Source organism: Mastomys coucha, unplaced genomic scaffold, assembly GCF_008632895.1.
Source record: "Mastomys coucha isolate ucsf_1 unplaced genomic scaffold, UCSF_Mcou_1 pScaffold20, whole genome shotgun sequence".
NCBI lineage: Eukaryota > Metazoa > Chordata > Mammalia > Rodentia > Muridae > Mastomys > Mastomys coucha.
Window position 1 is genome coordinate 79,004,263 of NW_022196903.1, and position 21,487 is coordinate 79,025,749.

At 49.1% G+C, this 21,487-nt stretch overlaps 2 protein-coding genes across 4 annotated transcripts; one reads left to right on the forward strand and one right to left on the reverse strand.

The window, feature by feature from the left end:
• The first annotated feature begins 806 nt into the window (after nt 1-806).
• Nucleotides 807-16,254, forward strand: Smyd5 (SMYD family member 5). 2 transcript variants are annotated; one of them, XM_031382382.1, is made up of 13 exons: nt 807-925; nt 7,208-7,316; nt 7,809-7,948; nt 8,691-8,812; nt 9,164-9,233; nt 9,702-9,806; nt 10,601-10,663; nt 10,805-10,875; nt 11,178-11,284; nt 11,653-11,709; nt 14,066-14,160; nt 14,761-14,831; nt 14,911-16,254. In XM_031382382.1, the coding sequence occupies exons 1-13, from the start codon at nt 830-832 to the stop codon at nt 15,056-15,058; spliced, it is 1,254 nt and encodes a 417-aa protein (XP_031238242.1). In that variant the 5' UTR covers nt 807-829; the 3' UTR covers nt 15,059-16,254. The 2 variants fall into 2 exon arrangements, with proteins under 2 accessions (XP_031238242.1, XP_031238243.1); XM_031382383.1 differs by lacking the exon at nt 10,601-10,663 and having other exon boundaries at nt 816-925.
• Nucleotides 16,255-16,646: 392 nt separating this feature from the next.
• Pradc1 (protease associated domain containing 1) lies at nt 16,647-21,099 on the reverse strand. 2 transcript variants are annotated; one of them, XM_031382385.1, is made up of 5 exons: nt 20,737-21,099; nt 18,411-18,511; nt 17,842-17,951; nt 17,428-17,595; nt 16,647-17,140 (listed from the first exon to the last, which is right to left on the reverse strand). In XM_031382385.1, exons 1-5 carry the CDS (start codon nt 20,801-20,803, stop codon nt 17,020-17,022), a joined length of 567 nt encoding a protein of 188 aa, XP_031238245.1. In that variant the 5' UTR covers nt 20,804-21,099; the 3' UTR covers nt 16,647-17,019. The 2 variants fall into 2 exon arrangements, with proteins under 2 accessions (XP_031238245.1, XP_031238246.1); XM_031382386.1 differs by lacking the exon at nt 17,428-17,595.
• Nucleotides 21,100-21,487: the final 388 nt, after the last annotated feature.

Below are 21,487 nucleotides of genomic sequence, written 5' to 3' on the forward strand. Positions count from 1 at the left end.
TTTTATTTATGCATATGATTGTTTTGCCTTCATGTATGTATGTGCCTGAGGAGGTCAGACGAGGGGCCATCAGAGCCCCTGGAACTGGAGTTACATACAGATAGTTGTAAACCAGTGTTGGAAACCAAACGTGGGTCCTCAGCTAGAGTAACAAGTACATTTCTCTTTCAGACAGGTTTCATGTGTTCACTATGTAGCTGAGGGATGACCCTGAACTTCTGGTCCTCCCTGCCCTCACGTCCTGAATGCAGAGGTTATAGGCATAGTGGCCATGCTGGTTTTAAGCAGTGTTGAGGCTTAAAGTTCTGCACTCATGCATTCAAAGCAAACCTCTCCCAAACGAAGAACACCACCGAAGGCGAAAAGCAACCAAACTGCTTTTCAGGATGAAGAGAGCAAAAATAATTAAGTCTGCTTTCTCTGGGTCTAAAAATGGCTTTGTTCAGTGTTGGGAGGTATGGTGAGGGGCTGCAAACTCTTGGCCAGCCTGGGATACATAGTAAGACCCTGTCTCAAAAATCAGACAGTGGGAAAAGCAATTATGGACACTTAAGAACACAGCTGGTATAGGCTAGGGAGTCATTCATGGACTTCGACATAGGCCACCGAGTCACAGACTACCAGAAGTCCAAGGAAATAGTCAGGCCAGGTTCCACCCCATCAAGCAACCAAGACACCAAAAGCCTTGCAGCAATTGCGGCAGAGCTTGTTGTGGCATTGCTAGCCACGTCCCGGGGCGGGATAAGGTGGGGAAGTCAGCGCTCAGCGGCTCGGTGGGCGGGGCTTCCCGGAGCGGGGTCAAGGGTCAGAAGGCGGAGGCGTGCCCAAGATGGCGGCCTCCATGTGCGACGTGTTCTCCTTCTGCGTGGGCGTGGCGGGCGGTGCCCGGGGCTCCGTGGAAGTCCGATTTGTGAGCAGCGCCAAGGTGAGGTCAGGTCGGACCCCGCCCGGAGAACCACGCCGGGGACCCATGCACACATTCTGGAGTCCGGGCCCCTCGGCGCCAGTCTGGTTCCTGCTTGGGCCCGGGGGTGCAGGGTCTGTCCTCGTGCCCAGGCTCGTGGCGATATCGCGCGGGGTGGGGAGGCGAAGCCCAGCGTGCGCACCCTTCCCGGAGGAACCCGGTCCACTGGCGGGTGGCCGTGCTGCCGCTGTCCTGGGTGGAATTGAAGCTCTGGGAGGTCCTGGAGTTGAGGGATATCCTGGCTAGGCTGGGGCTTAGCTACTGTTCTCCAGGCAGTGGGTGGGGAGTACTTAGCCCAGGGAACTGAGGTAAAAAGCAGAATGGGCTCCCCAGCGACCCTTCTGACTAAGGTACGGGTGGAGACTTGGAGAGCTAGGGAACTTGGACCAGAACCTACACACCGAGCACTTATCCTGAAGGGTTTTAAGCAAAAGAATGACATGATTTAGTGATTTGTATTATGGTTCTTTTGTTGCTTCTGTTGTTGGGCTTTTTGTTTTGTTTTGTTTTGTTGTTTTTGTTTTGAGACAGGGTCTCATTATGTAACTCTGGCTGTCCTGGTACTCACTATGTAAACCAGGCTGGCTCTGTTTCCCTAGTACTGAGATTAAAGACTTGTGCCACTATGCTCGGCTCTATTAATCGTGTTTTATTCCCTGTAGAATAGAACATGCACATAAGTAAAAGTAAAAATCACTCCAAGTTGTACTTGAGGCTGGACTTGAACTCATCTAGCTATCAACTCCTAAGTGCTGGGCTTTGTGGCTGAAACACCCCACCCCCACAGTTTGTTTGTTTGTTTCTTTTGTTTGTTTGTTTTCATTGGTTTTGGTTTTTTGAGACAGGGTTTCTCTGTGTAGCCCTGGCTGTCTTGGAATTCACTCTATAGACCAGGCTGGCCTCGAACTCAGAAATCCGCCTGCCTCTGCCTCCCAAGTGCTGGGATTAAAGGTGTGCGCCACCACCACCTGGCCCAAGGTTTCTTTTAATACACCTTTAATATCAGTGATCCCATTTCTACTTGGTTAGAGAGTTGACCCATAGAGTTTCAGGGTGGAGGGGCACACTTCACTCAACCAAATTCTCATGTATGACTCTTTTATGTTATATCTTATCGATCCTGAAAGCAAAGGTCTTGCTGCTGGGTTTCAGAGCAGACAGGCTTTTGTTCTTTCTAGCACTGTTTTCTCACTCTATGCCTTTGCCAGTTGATATATGCAAAATGGTGTGGTTTTTTCTTCATTTGCATTCCTCTGGGTAAAAGTCAGTTTGAATGATGATGATGATGATGATGATGATGATGATGATGATGATGATGATGATGATGATGATGTTGTTGTTGTTTGTGCATATCCTTGGTCCTTGGCCTGAGATGTTCATTCTGTGATAACTTCTGGCACTCTGTTCTGCTTCTCCATATCTGTCCAGGTTCCCATCCTAAGTTTCTCTTGTCTTTCGTTCCATAGGCATTGAGAGCAAGCGCTCCTGTCAGTTCATGGGTAGGAAATTAGCTTGCCAGTATCCTTTGTGTCCTTAGCTGCTCACATCCCCATTACCACCCAGAGCCAGTCCTCATGGGGGCCCATGTTTGAGGTGTCTCAGATCAGTAACCCCTTTCATCACCTTTTTTGACGTTGTACTCCTCCCCTACCTTGGCCCCTCCTTTACTTCCTTCTCATTTTTTACTTCCACCAGTCTCCTTGCCCAGTTCTGTCCTAGCCCTCTCTCAAGACCCCAGCTAGTGACTAGGCTTAGTGGCCTTGACCTGTATTCCAGCAACTCAGGAGACTGAGGCAAGAGGACTCGTGTGAGTTCCAGGCCAGCCTGGGGTACAGAGTAAAATCCTGTCTCAAAAATAAACAAAAAAACTTAAGCTGGTCACAGTCCTCTGCCTATCCCTAATCTTCTCCTGGGGAGAATCACCTACTTAGAGTGATGAACTGTGTGAACTTAGAGCCAGGTAGTATAGTATATTGACGGTTCTGGCAGCTGCAGTCATCTGTTGTGAGAGAGCAATCTCCTGAAGCATGATGTCAGGCAAGAGTGAGGGTAACTTCTGGCACTCTGTTCTGCTTCTGTGGATGTTTGTAGGAATGATTTTTAGATATCTGTGAACTGTTATGCCAGGCACCAATCAGTGGGGAATGAAACCTAACAAGGTCTAGTCGGTGCCAATTGGAATGTTACACTGCGGTACACTAGCTAAAGTCCAGCATGGCTCATTAATTTGGGCTTGCCTCCTTTTAAATTATATTGATAATTGTATTTGTCAGAACAAACAGTTATATAATGGAACCTCGTGCACTTTAAAATATTATTACTTGTGTGTACGATATGTGTGTCTTGTCTCTGGATATGGATGTGCGTGTGCCACATCATACATGTAGAGCTCAGAAGACAACTTCCAGTAGCTGGAACTCTGTTTTCAAAGTGAGATCTGGAGAAGGAACTCAGTCGTCAGGCTTGATGCAGGAAGCATTTCACCCATGGAGCCATCCGGCTGGCCTAATAAAGACTGTTAACTATACTATCTGGTCTAAGAGTTTCGTATAATTCGCTCCTAAAGTTTGTCTTCCCTCCCTCCCTCCCTTTCTCCCTTCTCTGCCCTTTTCTTCGTTCTAATGTGAAACCCATTATATCAGCAGTTCTCAACCTGTGGGTTGTGACTTTTTGGGGGGGTCGAGTGACCCCTTTAGGGGTCACCTAAGCCCATGGGAAAACAGAGATACTTACTTTACAATATAACAGCAGCAAAATTACAGTTAAGAAATAGCAACAAAAATAATTTTATGGCTGAGGGATCCCCACAACATAAGGAACTGTATTAAAGGCCCACAGCATTAGGAAGATTGAGAAACACTGCCGTACATGTAGCTCAGGTTAGCGTTGAACTTAAGGTAGTCGTCTTGCATTAGCCTCCCGGATTCTGAGACAAACAGGTGTGAGCCACAATGCCTAACCTTGCATGCCTCTTGATCTTATGCATTGGGGAAATTTTCTTGATTTTTCATACTTTTGTATATTTGAGGAGTGAGTAAAGTGTTGTTTATGAGTGGCCTTGAACTCCTGACTTTCCTTCACCCTAAATGCTGGAGTTACAGACACCAGCCACCATTCTTCTGGCTCTCTTTTGTTGTAGTAACTAAATCTTTTCTGCATTTGGTCTTCCAGGAGCTAAGGGAGGGGGAGCTCTATCATTATCCTCCCTGTCCCATGCTCCACCTCTGTCCCTAGGGTTTCTCTGTGTAGCCCTGGCTGTCCTGGAAATCACTCTGGAACTATGCAGCCTAGGCTGGCCTTGGCTTCAGCCTCAACCTCAGAGATCTGCTTGCTTATGTATTCTAGAGGACGAAACAAATTTGAAGTCAGCCTGGCGTGTGTGTGTGTGTGTGTGTGTGTGTGTGTGTGTGTGTGTGTGTGAGAGAGAGAGAGAGAGAGAGAGAGAGAGAGAGACAGACAGACAGACAGACGAGACCATTCAAGGGTTGTTTTCCCACTCTTCATCCTGATTTTCAAAGTGTGCTAGGCTAGGTTTCTTAACCTTTAGTGCTGGGATTAAAGAGATGCACCACTACATCTGGTTAGTTACCTAATTTCAGGATTTGAAGTTGTCACATGACGATCACATGGGTCTTACTTCTTGCTTCCTTGTCCCATCCAGGAAGGCCGAGTTTTCATAATGCATGGTTGATCTCAGGGACAATAAAATATAGAGATGGGGTTCCCAAGAAGGCAGCTAGGGGTGTGATCTGGGCTTTGCTCTCATTTCACTTGTCCTGTTCTATACTTAGCACTTAGAGTGGGGTAGTGACACATACCTGTTACCCCTGCCTAGGAAGAGCTGCTGTAAGTTCAGGGGCAGCCTGGGCTATGTAGGGAGACACTGTCCAAAACAGAAAAAAGCTTCCTGGGTTGTGTATAGGCTGAGATTTTGCCCTTGAGCGTGGCAAAGGCCCATCAGCACCCAGTGCCAGTGCTGAAGGGAAACAGAAAGCTGCTGTGGCATCAACAGTGATGGGGCATTTTCTCTGCCACTCTGTGATGGCAGCTCCTCTTTGGAAGCGAAACCATCACTTGCTAAAGCAGCGTCAGCAGATTCATTAGCTGCCTAGGCTCTTGATGTGCAAAGTGTGCCAGGCTACGTTTGGTTTTGTTTTTACTGTTAGTTGATTATTTGTTTATTTATTTTTGAGACAGTTTGTCTGTGTAGCCTTGGCTTTCTTGGATTATGCTCTATAGACCCTAGGCAGGCCTTGAACTCAGAGATCTCCCTTCCTCCACCCTGGTACTAAGACTAAAGGAGTGCACCACCACTGCCTAGCTCAGGCTAGACTTTTTTTTTTTTTTTTTTTTTTTTTTTTTTTTTTTTTTTTTGGTTTTTCGAGACAGGGTTTCTCTGTGTAGCCCTGGCTGTCCTGGAACTCACTCTGTAGACCAGGCTGGCCTCGAACTCAGAAATCCACCTGCCTCTGCTTCCCAAGTGCTGGGATTAAAGATGTTCGACACCGCTGCCCGGCCAGGCTAGGCTTCTTAATCTTTAGCATGCATAGAAATCTCCAGCATCCTGTTAAAATGCAAATTTTTGGCCTGTGAGATGGCTCATGAGGGAAAAGTGCTTGCCATGCAAGCATGACTGCTTGAGCTCATTCCCCAGATCCAATAGTGGAAAGAAGAGAGCTGACTGTTGAAGGTTGTCATCTGATTTCTACACAGCACCCTTACACATGCATGCACAACACACACACACACACACACACACACACACAGAGGAAGATGGACATTCTGATTTAGCAGGTCTGGGCAGAGCCTGAGAGTTTGCCTGTTAAACACTGGGTAGTGAAGAGGTAGAGTTCACGAGGGTGTTCACTTGCACTATATCACCACACCTTGGAAACTGCCTGGCAGAATTACTGAACACCCACTTCTCCAATGGGAAGCTGTCTAGGAGGTTCCCCGGAGGTGTTGGGAGCTAGTTGTAGGACTAGTTCAGTGCTTTGTGCATCCTTTGAACACTGACCAAGGAAGAGGTCAGTTACCCCCCAAACCAGGCTGCTTTCTGCTGGGGTATAGGATGTCTCTGAAACCCTGAACAGCAGCACAAGGTCTCATGGGGAAGTGAGGATAGTGCCATCCCAGTAGCCACTGCTGGTATAGGAGGCCTCAGCCAACTAGGAACCATGGCCTTGCCCTGGCCATTCTAGAATGTCTAGGTGTTCAGATGGCTACTGAGGTGGCTCCCTTTTTGGCTAGGTATTGTGGACTGAGAGAGGAGCAGCAGCTGATCAACCTCTTGTGAGCTCTTGGAGCTTTGTCTTTGTTTAAAGATATATCTTTATTTGTATATTTGTGTGTCCCACACTGGTTTGGTGCCAGCAGAGGCCTTGGGTCACCTAGAGCTGTAGTTACAGATATATATAAGTTGCCTGATGTCAGTGCTAGGAACCCACGGATGGGTCTTGTGGGGCAATAGTAAACACTCTTAAATTCTCTGGCCCTGTTTTATTTATATGTATGTGTGTTGTATGCGCTCATGCCTGTGCATGTGCATGCGTGAGTGTGCCATCTCTGTATGTAGATGTACATGCCTGTGTATGTGAACAGAGGCTAGAAGAGGGCATTGGGTTTCCTCTTCCATTACATTCCACCTATTCCCCTGAGGTAGGGTCTCTTCCTAAATCTGGGGCTCATGACTTGGCTTGGCTGAAAGCCAGCAGGCCCCAGTGATCTTCCTGTTTCTGCCCTCTTTGGAGCTGGGGTTTCAGGCACTTGTATACACACCTGGATTATTATATGGGTATTGGCATCCAGATCCTGGTCCTCATGATTATGGAGCAAGCACACTTAACCACCAACTCTTCTTTCTTTCTTCCTTCCTTCTTTCCTCCCTTCCTTTGTTCCTTTCTTCCTTCCCTCCTTCTCTCCCTCCTTCCTTCCATCCTTCCTTTCTTTTTGGTTTTTCGAGACAGGGTTTCTCTGTGTAGCCCTGGCTGTCCTGGAACTCACTCTGTAGACCAGGCTGGCCTTGAACTCAGAAATCTGCTTGTCTCTGCCTCCCAAGTGCTGGGCTGATCCATCTTTCAAGCCTGTTTTTTGTTTGTTTGTTTGTTTTAAAACAAGGTCTTATGTAGTCCAGGCTAGCCCTAAACTACTTATCCCCCTCTTTCCATGTGCTAGGATAATAGCCATGTGTCACTCGGCAGGTTTGGAGCAGTGTCTTACCCTGTCTGTTCTTTGCCCTGTTAGGGAAAGGGACTGTTTGCCACACAGCTGATTCGGAAGGGAGAGACTATCTTCATCGAAAGGCCTCTGGTAGCTTCGCAGTTTCTCTGGAATGCACTTTATCGGTACCGGGGTGAGTACATCTTGCCTGCTTCAGGTGGCTGCTGAAATGCCCATTTTGTGCATGGAACCGAGCCTCACACATCTCCTGGCCGACATTCTGGGTGTTGGAAGGAAATGCTGTCTTTCCTTGGAGAATAGGGCCTGAGAACCACGGCTCTGGCTACCATTGTGTTTGGGGCTGTGTACCTGCAATGGGAGGTGCCTCCCAAGTGCTCTTTGGGAATGATTCTCCCTTAGACAGAACTTAGAGACTACTGCCATGGACATCATGCTGAAGGGCTCTATACCTTAAACATCCCTGCTCAGTGAAGATGAGTTAGTGCCACAGGAGGATGCCCTTAACTTGACCAGCCTTTTCATATTTTTCTTAAGCTAGAAAGAAACAGAAAGGAGTGCCAGTCTGAGGCAGGGAGCCCACAGACTGAGTCTGAGGTAGAAGCAGTGGGATCAGGAGCTAGAAGGTTCTTGAAAGAGGGACTTACTGTATCTTGCTTCCCTGTAGCCTGTGACCATTGTCTTCGGGCACTGGAGAAGGCAGAGGAGAATGCCCAGAGGCTGACTGGAAAACCAGGCCAGGTTCTACCACACCCAGAGCTCTGCAGTGTGCGCAAGGACCTCCACCAGAACTGCCCCCACTGCCAGGTGAGCACCCTGGGGACGCACAGGGGAGGAGGCAGGCTGAGGAGGCGAGACAAAGTCTGAGCAGAACCGGTCCATTCCTCAAGGCCTGTGGCATAGTGTGTGACAGTAAACAGGCCCAGTAATTGTTCACTTTCTTCTTTGCTGCCAGTGTCCATTGTTTAGAAAAACAATGGGTATGGTGGGTCTTAGGGTTTCCATTGCTGTGAAGGGACACCATGACCATAGAACTCTTACAAAGGAAACACATTTAATTAGGGCTGGCATACAGTTTGAGAGATTTAGTCCATTATCATCATGGTGGGAAGCATGGCAGTGACCAGGCAGACATGGTGCTGGAGGAGCTGAGACATCTACATCTTGATCTGCAAGCAGCAGGAGACTGTCTACACTGGGCGTTGCTTGAGCATGTATGACCTCAGAGCCTATCCATACAGCGATACACTTCTAACAAGGCCGCACCTCCTAATAGTGCCACTCCCTAGGACCAAGCTTCAAACACAGAGTCTGTGAGGGCCGTTATTAAATCATTACAGTAGGACACGCCTTTTTCTTGGGAGCCTGCAAGAAGCTGAAAAAGCCCTCTTCCTTTCATGTAGCATAACAAGCTTGGTTAGGTGCATGCCCCTACAACATCCTATTTTATCCTCACTGAGCTCTTGCTCTAGGGCTGTTATGGAAAGAATGCAGTTACATGAGGTGAGAGCCCCAGCTCTTGTGTGGTAACCTCCACTCCACCTTCCAGGTGATGTACTGTAGTGCAGAATGTCGGCTAGCAGCTGCAGAGCAGTACCACCGGATCCTGTGCCCAGGCCCATCCCAGGATGACCCCCGGCACCCCCTCAATAAGCTGCAGGAGGCATGGAGGTAAGTCTCTTCCTCTCCTTACCCTAACCTCCATTCCTGCCTCAGCTCAGCAGCTCTGGGGAGCTTTGGTGAGTTACATTCCTATATTGTGTTCTCTATTGTTAGGCTTAAACAGAAGTCACAGTTTCAGCAGCCTGCCTTTAATCTGAACAGCCAGCCCTACTGTCTTCAGTACTTTACACACTGCCAGAGAGTCCACCAAACCCTAAGGGATACCGAGTTGCCTAAGTTCAGCCTCTGATAACTGATGGACTAGGCAGGAAGTGTCTCTGTAGCCTTCATACTAGGCTTGCCTGGCTCTGCTCCTAGTGAGGGGACTTCTAGGTTACACGTTTTTTTCTCTTTCCCTAGGAGTGCTCACTATCCTCCTGAGACTGCAAGTATAATGCTGATGGCCAGGATGGTAGCCACAGTGAAACAGGTGAGCCAGAGAAGCTGGCCCCAGTCAGCCCTGGGTCTCAGCCACCTGACCTTGCTTGGATGCCCTTGCATCTGGGTTTCCTGAAGGATAGCTGCTTGCTATGTAGAACCTTCAGAGCATGCTAACCAGAAATCAGGTGTAGGCTGTGGGCCCTAGTTTTGCCTGTCTTCTTTTCTGAGCTCTTATGTAGCAGCAGTTCCTGAATTTGATCAGTAGGCATCACTGTCCCAGGATAGTGTCTCTTATGTAGAGTTAGAGGTCTTGTGGACCCCTTCTGTCTTCACTAGTCTTCCTCTATGGCCTTCTGTTTTCAAGGTGTTTTGAGCTGGCAAGCCCTGCCCCACCTGGGAAATGGCTGAGTGTGGGCAGAGTGGGAAGGGAGGCCTGGGTGGTGGTCATTCCCTGATAGAAGGAACTTGAAAAACATAATCTCCCTCTTTCTCATGGACATATGTATTTGCTGTGCAGGCCAAGGACAAGGACCACTGGGTCAGGCTCTTCTCCCATTTCTGCAGCAAGACAGCCAACGAGGAGGAGGAAATTGTCCATAAACTCCTGGGGGACAAATTCAAGGTTAGTTTTCTCCCATGACTCCTCCCCCTAACCACTCAAGTAGCCTGGGATGTCTGTGGCTACCTTTAGGGGACAACTCCATATTTGGTCTCTTCTCAGCCACAGCAGGGGTTAAAACCTGGTCCTAAAAATCCCTTCAAAGAATGTGCATTCCTAGTGCCATTTACCTTTGTGACCTAATATAGAGCTAAAATTGGAAGTAGGGACAAGGGACTGTATGTCCTACCCAAGAGTGCTCATTACTCCATGTGGGCAGGCAGGACTCTTAGGAAGACAGAGCAGATACATCGGGTTTTCTAGTAGGGAGGACTGGAGGCCCACAGGTCAGAGTTGTGTGAAATTCTTGTGGTGGGAGTAAGACACTAAGGCCCTCAGCCTTCCTTTGGAGCTGCCCACGTGGGGGAGGCTGCCAGAGGTAGAGGCTGTCCGAGAGACGGAGGAAGAGGGTGGGAAAGGGGTGTCTCTCAGGGTGAGTGTTGCTGTACTGGATCTAGAAGAAGGGGAAAGCCAAGCTGGTCAGAGACCAAGCAAATTTTAGGGACCCTCCAAGGGAGGGTGAGGATAGGTGTCCTAAGCCATGCTGCCTCAGCCTTGCTGGAACGAGGACTGGAAACAGGAGGGAAGTTTTGAGTTTACACCCTCGCAGATTTGGAGATAAGTACTGCCTCTGTCCCCAGGGGAAGCTCAGGCCACACAGTTGGCTCCTCTTCTTTCTATTACCTGATTTCCCCTCTTATCTAGTGCTAAGGGGAAGTCTCCAGGGCTGCAATGTCCCTCTGTTTCCCTTAAATCAGGGCCAGCTGGAACTTCTGCGTAGGCTCTTCACAGAGGCCCTTTATGAGGAGACCCTGAGTCAGGTGAGTGTGGGAAGTCAGGCCCTTGAAGCCTTTCTTCCTGGTGCTCCAGGCCTGGAGTTGAAGTGAAGACAACTTTCAGATGCCTCCCAGTATAGTCGGATTAGGAAAAGCAGCACCAGACTCACCTTTCTCTCCCTACAGTGGTTCACACCAGATGGATTCCGGTCTCTCTTTGCCCTTGTTGGAACCAATGGACAAGGGATTGGAACCAGGTTAGTAGAGAATGTTCTAGACCTATTAGGCAATCCTCCAGGCTCAGATAGAAGATTAATGGAGGAAGGTAGCCACAGATTCTTTCAAGATGGTGGGATTGGGTATTGTCATGACCTGGATGGGAGGAATGAGGCAGGGGAATCTTCTGTTGGGAATCTTGCTCTTTTGGGAGGGTGGGGTCCTTACTCTAGAAAAAGAACAGATCTAGATCTGTAGGGTGGGAAACTCTTCTGCTTGGGCTTAACCTGCCTAGACATAGAGAGGCCTGTGACCTGGTTGCCTCCATCCATGGGCTGTTTAGTTCCCTCAGCCAGTGGGTACATGCCTGTGATGCACTGGAGCTGAAGCCTCAGGACCGGGAACAGCTAGACACCTTCATTGACCAGTTGTACAAGGACATCGAGGCAGGTGGGTAAGATGGGACTGTGGCTTCCCCTACCCTTGGAGCTTCCCTAGTCAGAGAGTGGGTGTGTTCTTGCCAGGGAGCTCTAAGCTTATGAGGGGAAAGGAATCTCTATGTGCCCATGGGAAGCCTCAGAACTATCCACAGGACTTGGAGGTGAGAAGGGATCCATCCAGAGGCGCCATGGTGGGGGGAGGGAGAGTGCCAGATAAATAGGTAGTGGTACAGACAGAAGAGCAAGGCTTCTTGGAGAAGCAAATTAGGCAAAATGGTAGGACCTGGGTGTCTGATTTGAAGGGGTGCAGGAGAGCAGAGCTGATGTCTCCGTGAGTTAATTTCCCTTTCACTGAATGTGCACATCGCTTCCTTACAGCAACCGGAGAGTTCCTTAACTGTGAAGGATCTGGCCTCTTCGTGCTTCAGAGCTGCTGTGAGTCTTGGACTAGGGAGGAATGCTGCATGCTTCTTCCTTTCCAGGCCTTCTTTCCCAGTTTGCCTCTTCTAGGCATACCAGGGCAAGTCTAGAAGTGTGGTTAGGTCTGTGTTTCTTTGGAGATTTTCTAGGAAATTATTGCTCTATCAGTTTCTTTCTTTCTCATTCATTGATTTGCTTATTTATGGTGTTACTGGGAGTCAAGCCCAAGCCTCCTGCTTGTGTTTTAATAGATATTTACAGTGGGCCACATCCACCTACAGGAGAGGACAGAGCTGTTTCTTTCTTTCTTTTTTTTTTTTTAAGATTTATTTATTTATTTTATGTATATGAGTACACCATTGCTCTCTTCAGAGACACCAGAAGAGGGGCATCAGATCCCATTACAGATGGCTGTGAGCCAGTATGCAGTTGCTGGGAATTGAACTCAGGCCCTCTGGAAGAGCAGTTGGTGCTCTTAACCCCTGAGCCATCTCTCCAGCCCATACCCCTGCTTCTTGCAAAGGGAAACATAGGCAGTACACCACCACTGCCCTGTGAGCTATGGTCAGGGACCACTGAGGCCTGGAAGTCTCCTTTGCACCTTCTGGGAAGGCCAAGGCTACCTCCAACCACGACTTTTCCAGATCCCAGCCTCCCACTTCCCACTTTCTCCACTACTAACTAACATTTCCTCCCCGGTTGTGTGGTCAGGGATCCAAATCAGCAGACAGAAATAAGTGGTCTGAGGCACCCCCAGAGCCCATGCCTCCCTCAGTGAGACAACAGTGGTCAGTCTGGGGTGTGTGGAACATACAAGGCACATTGTATTTTCCCTGTAGTCTTCAGGAAAGAACCCTGGGCAGGGAGACAGGAAATGGGCTCTCAGACCTGCCCTTCCCTGTAGTGTTTAACCACAAAGAAAGGGACCCAGAGCCCTGTTGAATTAATTTTTTTTAAAAAAGAGTTTTGACACAGGGGCTGGAGAGGTAGCTCAGCAGTTGAGAAAACTGATTCTTTTTTGGAGGACCTGAGTTTGGTTCCCCTCATGGCAGCTCGTAACTGGCTATAACTCCAAGATCTGATACAAACATACATGCAGGCAAAACACCAATGTACATCTAAATAAATAAATAAATGATGACATTTTAAATAAATAAATAAATGATGACGTTTGGACTCCTGATCCCTGGCTCTCCCTCCTAAGTGCTGGTACTGTAGGTATACCATGCCCAGCATGTTTCGTTTCGTTTTGTTTTGTTTTGAGACAAGGTGTCTTGAGTCCTGACTAGACTGGAACTCATTGTGTAGTCCAGTTGGACTTCAAACTCATAGCAAATCTTAGCTGGCTCAAGGGAGTACAGGTTACTTGTGTGAATATTAGTTTGGTTTCATTTGTTTTTTTATATTTGTTATATTTTTTGAGAGAAGTTCTGTGTAGCCCGGGATAGCCTAAAACTTGCTGTGAAGATCCCCTTACATCACCTCCTGAGTACTGATTAAATGTCACCATGGGTGGCTGTTTTGTTTGTTTCCTTTTTTTTTTTTTTTTTTAAGATTTATTTATTTATTATATGTAAGTACACTGTCACTGTCTTCAGACACTCCAGAAGAGGGGGTACAGATCTCATTACAGATGGTTGTGAGCCATCATGTGGTTTCTGGGATTTGAACTCAGGACCTTCGGAAGAGCAGTCAGTACTCTTAACCGCTGAGTTATCTCTCCATCTCCCGGCTGTTTTGTTTCTAACATTTATTTATTTACACACATATGCTGTGGTATACATGTGGAGGTCAGTGTCAGTTCTCTTTCTTTCTTTCTTTCTTTTTTTTTTTTTTTTTTTTTTTTTTTTTTTTTTTTTTTTTTTTTTTTGGTTTTTCGATACAGGGTTTCTTTCTCTGTATAGCCCTGGCTGTCCTAGAGCTCACCCTGTAGACCAGGCTGGCCTCGAACAAAGAAATCCACCTGCCTCTGCCTCCTAAGTGCTGGGATTAAAGGCGTGCGCCACCATACCCGGCCAGTTCTTTCTACTAAGTCTACTTAGTAGACTAGGGACTAGGGACTACACTCAGGTTGTCAGGCTTGAAGTAAGCACCTTTACCTGCCCAGTCATCTATCTGCCCCTAGAATTACCATTTTTAAAGCTCTCATTGTGGGCATTAGTGATGCACTTATGAGTCAGAAGCAAGTGTCACAAGTTCAAGGGTAGCCTGAGGTACATATCAAGACCCTGATTCAAAACTGGAGGCTGGGAATGTAGACCAGTTATGGAATGCTTGCCTAGGATGTACAAGGTCTTGAGTTACACACACACACACACACACACACACACACACACACACACTCTACTGTTATTTGTCTTTTGTGACCTAGGCAACCACAGCTGTGTTCCCAATGCAGAGACCTCCTTCCCAGAAAACAACTTCCTCTTACATGTTACTGCCCTGGAGGATATCAAGCCAGGCGAGGTAAGGTGGCTGGGCAGCAGGGGTGGGCAAAAGGGCCTTGTGGTTTCTCTTTCCAAAGCAGCAGTAACTAGCTGGAGCCCCGTTGTTGGGCTGATGGTGAGTCACCACAGACCCTAGGGCCTGAGTCTTTTTGGCCATGAGTATGCTTTAAACTCTCCCAGTTCTTCAAACATCTTCAGAAAGTCTCAGATTGAGGTAGAGCTATGTGCCCAGTCCCTGACCCCAGCTACCTTTTTGATTTCTTTGTGGCTTGGGCCACAGGAGCTAGTGTGGATTGGAAGTTCTGGTTGGTGACCATAGCCTGACAGTTTCTCCTAAACAAGTTATCATACCAGAATTAACCTCTGATCCCATCTACAGACATTGGCTACTGGCTCGTTTTCCCCAGAACTAGAGGCCAACCTCCATCCCTTGTCTGTGTTCGACGGAGATGAGAGTCTTGCCAGCTGGAGGCATGGGGATGGATCAGTGCTGAAAGACATTGGAGGCCTAGCTCTCTGGCAGGGAACAGTGGTCAACAATAGATAAAGCAGTTGTTGGGGAAGTTCATTTCCTTTCTGATGGAGGACATAGGCAATCAGACCCTCCTCTACCCTACAGGAAATATGTATCAGCTACTTAGACTGCTGTCAGCGGGAGCGCAGCCGACATAGCCGACACAAGATCCTCAGGTGCCAACTGGGGACATGGTTGGGTTCTGGGATCTTCTGTCCCAGCAACTGCCTGACTTGTCACTCCTCTACTTTGAAGGGAGAACTACTTGTTCATCTGCTCCTGTCCCAAATGTCTGGCAGAGGCTGATGATCCCAATGTCACCTCAGAAGAGGAGGAAGAGGAAGATGAGGAAGAAGGAGAACCAGAAGATGCAGAGCTAGGAGATGAGATGACTGATGTGTGATGTTACCTCACCTGGAAGGCCCTGCCCAGACCCTGCTGGAAAAGGGGGCCTGTCCTCCACAAAAGTGGTTGGAAGGAACATACCCCCTCCCCCTATTACACCCACTGCCTGCTTTCTCCCTTCTAGCATTCTGCTGGAGGGTAGGATAGAGGCTGGACCCGAGCCCACCCCTCACCAGACCTCATGCCCTGTGCACTGCTGCTGAGCTGCATCGGCCCTGTGCCATCACAAGCCTTCCAGAACTGGCCTTCCCCTGCCATGCTCCACTGTAGCTGTGAGACTGGAATCAAGTTTCAGGCCTCATAGTGTTCTTCCTCTGGGCCCCTTAGCTCATACTCAGCTCATGCATCCGCCCAAGGCTTGACTCCTATTGACTGGCTATTAATTTCAGGGTGGCAACAAAATGGCCAATCAGAGAGCAGACTGGTTTCCTTGACAGAAAGAGGTGATGTGAAGCCTTACCTCTTCCTTACTGCTCACCTACCACAGCTGCAGCTGAAGTACTGGCCTGCCACTTGCCAGCAACAGGCAGGAACGAGGGACTCGGCCTTTAGAACAACCCTGCAGAAAGACTCTGCCAGGGGTGCTGGGCTGTCCCCCAGACAGTGGGGGGTAGAGATTGACCTGCTCGCCAAACTCCTGGATTGCTGTGCCTGTGTCTTGCCTCTTAGGCAAGGGAGCTAGCCTGATAAGGTGTGGAAGAAGCCTATCTTTATCAGGATGAAGATTACCACCCTTTCTCAGACCAACAGTATGGCAGATGACAGATTGTGCTCTGTAATTTAGGATGCCCAATCTTCCCTGAGACTAGCTGCAGTGGTCCAGCAAAAGGTCTCTGGATCTCCGACATCCTCCTTTAGGATCTCCATAGAGGAACACCAAAGTCTTCCGGAAACCTGAAGGAGCTGAGACTTGTTCCCTCATTGCCACAGATAGCCATCTCACTCTTGGGGTGGGCACTGTGGGAATTACACTACCACTCCCCACTTGTTCCCTGAGAGGCCTGCACATGGCTCTGCTAGCAGCTCCCAGGGAGGACCAGTGCCTGTGTTACAGGCCCTTTTCAAGGTGGAGCCAGGTGGAACACACCTGATTGGCCCCCTATTGGGCACACTCCTTCACAACAGCCAGCACCCCTCTCCCTCTGGTCTGCCCACTGGTCTCAATAAAATATGAGTGGTGATAGGCCTCTGCAACAATGCCTTGTGGGGCGTGGGCTGGGTGGACCACTCTGAGCCTGCAGCAATCAAGATGGATGCAAAGGGCACAAGTTAGACCAGTGGATGGTGGCAGAATTCTCCAGCTTCCTCAGCAGTACTCACACTGTCCCCACACTAGTATATAAATGTCCCTAAAGCCAGAACAAGGCTCTCAGAGGTTTGGTTTCAATTGCTGACTCTAGGCCATAAGAGTCTTCTTCCCAGAGGGCTGGACTAAAACTGGCAGTCTGATGGACTTACCTTAAAGGGCCTTGAGAAGACCTGGTCATCTCTGAGCATCCCCTAAAGTCAGCAGAAGGATATGGGACTAAATAATGAGCTCCCCAACACCCGTGCATTCTCAGTGTAGGACACAAGCACAAACCTGATGAGCTTTTATTTGGTTTTATTGCTAAAAGTAGGGGCTTATTAGTCCCCAAATATCACTTCTTTAAACCACTTCAGCAACAGCTACAAAGCTCATTGTGAGGAGGTGCTGGCTGCTGGGAGCTAAAACAAGTGGTATGTGTCAGGGCCACCTGCCTTCAGCACCTTTTGTACCAAACTCTAGACAGAAGCCTCTTCCTGAAGCACGAGATGTCCTTGCTGGCCCTAGGGAAGGGAAAGCCAGAAGTACGGCTTCCCTGCCCTCTCCCTGGCTCACTTGTCCTTAGAATCTATCTCCAAACTCCAAATAGCAGAATCTTGGGTTTCCTCTTCCCACAAGTCACTTGTCACCGGAACCTGGCGTCAGCTTTTTTTCTACCAGAAAGTCCACGGAGGTTGCAGCAGCTCAAAGGTAGGGATACTGGTGACATTTACTGGGATAGAGATGATGGCCCATGGTAGCCCATGCTGTTCCAGAGAACGTCGGATCATGTAGCTGAGAGGGCATGAAGAGCAGTAGCGATGGTCACTTTCTCAGCACCCAACACTGCCCTCTGCCCCAGGTACTCTGGGAGTTCCAGAAACTCAGAACTTTTTTGCCCTCTGACTGGAATATTCAACATAGGGCCTGAGAGAGGGTACTGGTGATTGTTTTTGACCCCTACCAAGTCACGATACCCAGTGTGGTGTGGCCAGCCAGAAGCAAAGGGCCCTCACCCATCTCGGCCCACCAAGTCATGATACCCGGTGTGGTGTGGGCAGCCAGAAGCAAAGGGCCCTCACCCATCTCGGCCGAGCAGGAAGAGGGCAGGAATGTCAGCTGTGCGTTGAGTACTATCCTGGATCATCTCCACGTAGAAACTGTCATTGTCAACTGCATTGTCCGAGATGATCACAGCCCGCCCACCATGCTCCTGTACCACCCTGGTCTTAGAGAGGAAGGAGCAGCCCCTGGAAGAGGTGGTGATGAGATCAAAGTAAAGGCAGGTGCTAGCTGCCCCTCCTTACATCCTCTCTGGGAGGATGAAAGGATCATAGAGAACTTGTATTGAGGTTCATCAGTACACAACTGAAAGTAGACAAGACATTTCTTAAAGACTTGTAAAGGATGAATTATTTGAAAGTCTACATTTCAAAGTACCATAAGCTGTGGTCAGAATCTGCCCTTCCCATGTGTCACGCCTGCCCACTCCTTACCCCCTTTCCACCAGAGCGATCTGGTCCTGGATGAAGAAGCCGTTGCTGAGTTCCCCGCAGGCCTCTGGAGGTTCAGCAGGGACGAGGTGAATCTGCTCATACCGTGTGTGCTGAAAAATGTTTAGACATTTGGACAAGTAAGAGTATAGGAAAACACTTTTTGGAATAGGCTAATAATTCCATCTTACTGGTGCCTCATAATGAGTGAAGGAAGGAAATGGAGTAGTTTTTCTGTGGCTGAGCACCTGAGCATTTTAATCTGATTCTCACAAAGTCCCAACTGACTACTCAACCTTACCCTGTCTTTCTGTGAGAGGGGAGCTGGTTATAACCCAGGGACAAGGGGGAAGTAAGTGAACTGACAGAAAGCTGGCCCGTGGTTTTTCAGGTAGTTTCTGCCAATAAAGGCAGCCCCTCCCTGGTTTTTATAGTATGCAGCCCTCCCTGGAGGGCATAGCTAGATTCTACTTCTTGCCCTGTCCCAGCATAAAAGTGGGACGAGGGCTACCATACTAAATGATGGCAAGAAAGTGACTGAAGATCAGAGATCTGGGCATCTTTGAACTTACAAATATCCCACCAAAGTCCTTGGCAGGTGTGGCTGTGAAGATGTATCGAATATCCCCAGGACTCAGCACTTGGAAGTATAAGTAGTCATGGATGCGTAAGCCTAAAGGAAAGAGTGTAGATGAAGGCCTCTCCGGAGCAGGCTGAATCAGGTTCGGACTACGGGCTTCTTTTATGACTTCAACTGGGTGGACTATGATCTGGGTCCAGAGACCTTGGCTTGGCTGATTGGATCCTTAGGGAGTGTGATTATTTTTTTAATTTTAGCTTATTTTTTTTTTTAAAACAGAGCCTTACTATGTAGCCCTGACTAGCCTCAAACTCAGAGCTCCACTTGCCTTTGATATCCCCCACCCATACCCTTAGTGCTGGAATTAAAGGTGTGTGCCATCATACCCAGTCATACCAGGAATTTTTTTTTTTAATGGCCTCTTACTGCCCAGGCTGGCTTCATACTAGTTTTGTTTCCTTGGTAGGCCTTGAATCCTTCCTCCTAACTGCTGCCCAAACACAGTTACAGGCAATGCATCACCATGTCCAGCTGGTGAGCCGGTTTCTGTACTGGAAGGTAGACTGGATGCAGGAGATTTGTATTTGCTACTGCTGCTGCCACAGCAGGTGAGCCACAAAGACCCGGAGCATTTGGATCAACATCCACCCCTTATCTGAAGAAGCTTTAGGAGTTTCAGAGTGGATAGGGAAGCCCCCAAGTTTCTAACCAAAACTTACAAGTTAGTTCTGGTCTTACCAACATCTAGATCAGTCACTGTCATCTCTTGCTAACTGTTCCAACTTAACTCATCTTGCTTCCATGCATTCTTTTTCAGATGGGGGTTTTGCTACGTGGCCCAGGCTGGTTTTCAACATTTTAGGCTCAAGGATTCCTCCTGCCTCAGCTTCCCATCTGCCTTCATTCTTTTTGTATTTTTAATTTAAATTTCATTTTATGTATATAAACACACATGCTTTGGCTGCATGTATGTTCATGTACCATGTGTATGTCTGGTGCTGTCAGAGTCTAGAAGAGGGTATCGGCTCCCCAGAACAGGAGGGGCAGATAGTTGTGAGCTGGGCCCTCTGGAAAAACAACTAGTATCCCTAACTACTGAGCCATCTCTCCAGCTCTCTGCCTCTGTTCTTGCTCCCTAAAGTCCACCTGTCACCTACCCCACTACAAGAGCTTCAGTGTCCCCTTCACTGACTCAAGTGTATGCTGCTGTTGGCTGTGGTGTAGAAAGACTTGCCTGATTTGACTCCTACCTCCACTCCAATCTTGTCTCCTCTTCCCCATGTTCAAGCTGTACTGGCTTTTTGGTGTCATTATCTTTTTGGGTCTTCCTAAAAGTTTACCTGTCATTTCTCAGAAAGATGCTGCCTAATCCCTTCCTACACCCATTCAAAAATGCCTTCTTCCAGCTAATATTTCCTCTGTAATTATGGTGGGTTCATAAGATTCTATGTCTGCTTCTTTCATTACGGCAACGATTCAAAGTATGTGGCTTTACCCAGAGGTAAATCCCCAGTGCCTAGGACACAGTGGCTGCTCAGGAAACATTATTAAACAAAGATCTCTGCCCAGCTCTGCTGTCCTGAGCAAGAGAACGACCATAACAACCAGAGTTTTGCTAGGATATCAAAACTTTTCTCAGCATCAAAGTTTTCCTGGGATTTGAGTCCCTGCATTCTTTAAACCCAGAAAAGCAAGTAAATGTTGATGGATGGAAAGCTCAGGTCCAATTACCAAGCTATCACTGGTGTGTGCTGTGCCTATAGTTCTTGCCTATGGTCCAAATCAGAGCTCAGACAGAGCTAAGGGGGCTTGCAGCTTTTTGTCTTGAGTGTAGGTACACTTCATCGGATGGATAAACCCCATCCCTACCCCCAGGAAGCCTTCTGGATTAACGAGAGGCAATCCTTTCCACAAGCACACTCCTGTCTGGCATTTAATGTGCTTATCTAATAAGCTTCGGGTATATGCATGTGTTCACTTAAAGCGTAGGTGTGTACATTTATGTTGAGTTGTGTAAGTGGGTGCCTGTGCGTGTTCCTGCCTATATGAACGCTCACGTTCTCCGTTTTGGATCTCTAGCTGTCACCAGGGTCGCCCTCAGTGGGAGGAAAGCTGAAGGCTCTTGCTTCGACAGGGAGAGGGGTTGTCAGGTTGTGTCTACTCACAGACCCGGGAACCAACATCCACCCACTAAGGCCGCCTGGCCCCTGGATCTGGCCAGCCCAAACTCGCGGGGTCCCCAAGGTGACCCGTGGCCCCCGGCCCGAGCAGCGCGCACGCCAGATGCCCGCCCCACCCGCCCGTCCTTCGCCGCTCACCGTGGGCCGCGACGCACGTGGGCAGCCAGAGCACCAGACAGCACCAGCCCGCGGCGCCACGGCTCATCTCCGGGGCCCGTCCCGCCGCCGCCGTCCCACGGCGATCTCTCGCCGGACTTTAGCCTGACAGCTGCCACGGCCTCCTTCGGGCCCGCTCTCCCCGCCGGTTGGAGCGCGGAGCGGAGGCCGGCTGCTGATTGGCCGCCACGCCTGTTCGTGTGGCCGCACTTTCCGCCTCTGCGCGCTAGGCCACTTCCTATTGGCCAGGAGAAGTGGAACCGGGAGCCGATTTGCCAAAACTCTTAATAGCAACTGCAGTTCTCAGCCCCGCCCCCGCACTCCTTTCAGACGCGCCTCCCCGGTTCTGGGGTGGGCGGCTTGGCTCGCGGCGTTGCGCGGGATCCACGGGTCTCCTCTGCAGGCGGCACGGCGGCGGCTCAGCCGACAGGGGGCGCTGCAGGACTAGAATCCGCCCGGAGCAAGTTTCCCGCGCCCGAGCTGGCTGCGCACTTGCGACCCGGGACACTGTTCTCGACTTCCCAGGCGACCTGTGACACACTCAGAGCTCCAACGCCACGGAGCTGTGTGGGTGCAGTGAGATCACTTCTCACAGCTGGTGTTCAGTGTTGACATTTCATTGCGCGCCTACCATGGTGTCTGGGTGCGCGGGCTGAAGCGGGACCTTACCCTCACCGACCAAAAGCACGGCGGGACTCGATGACCCCGCCAAAGCGAACGCGAGTTCCTAGAG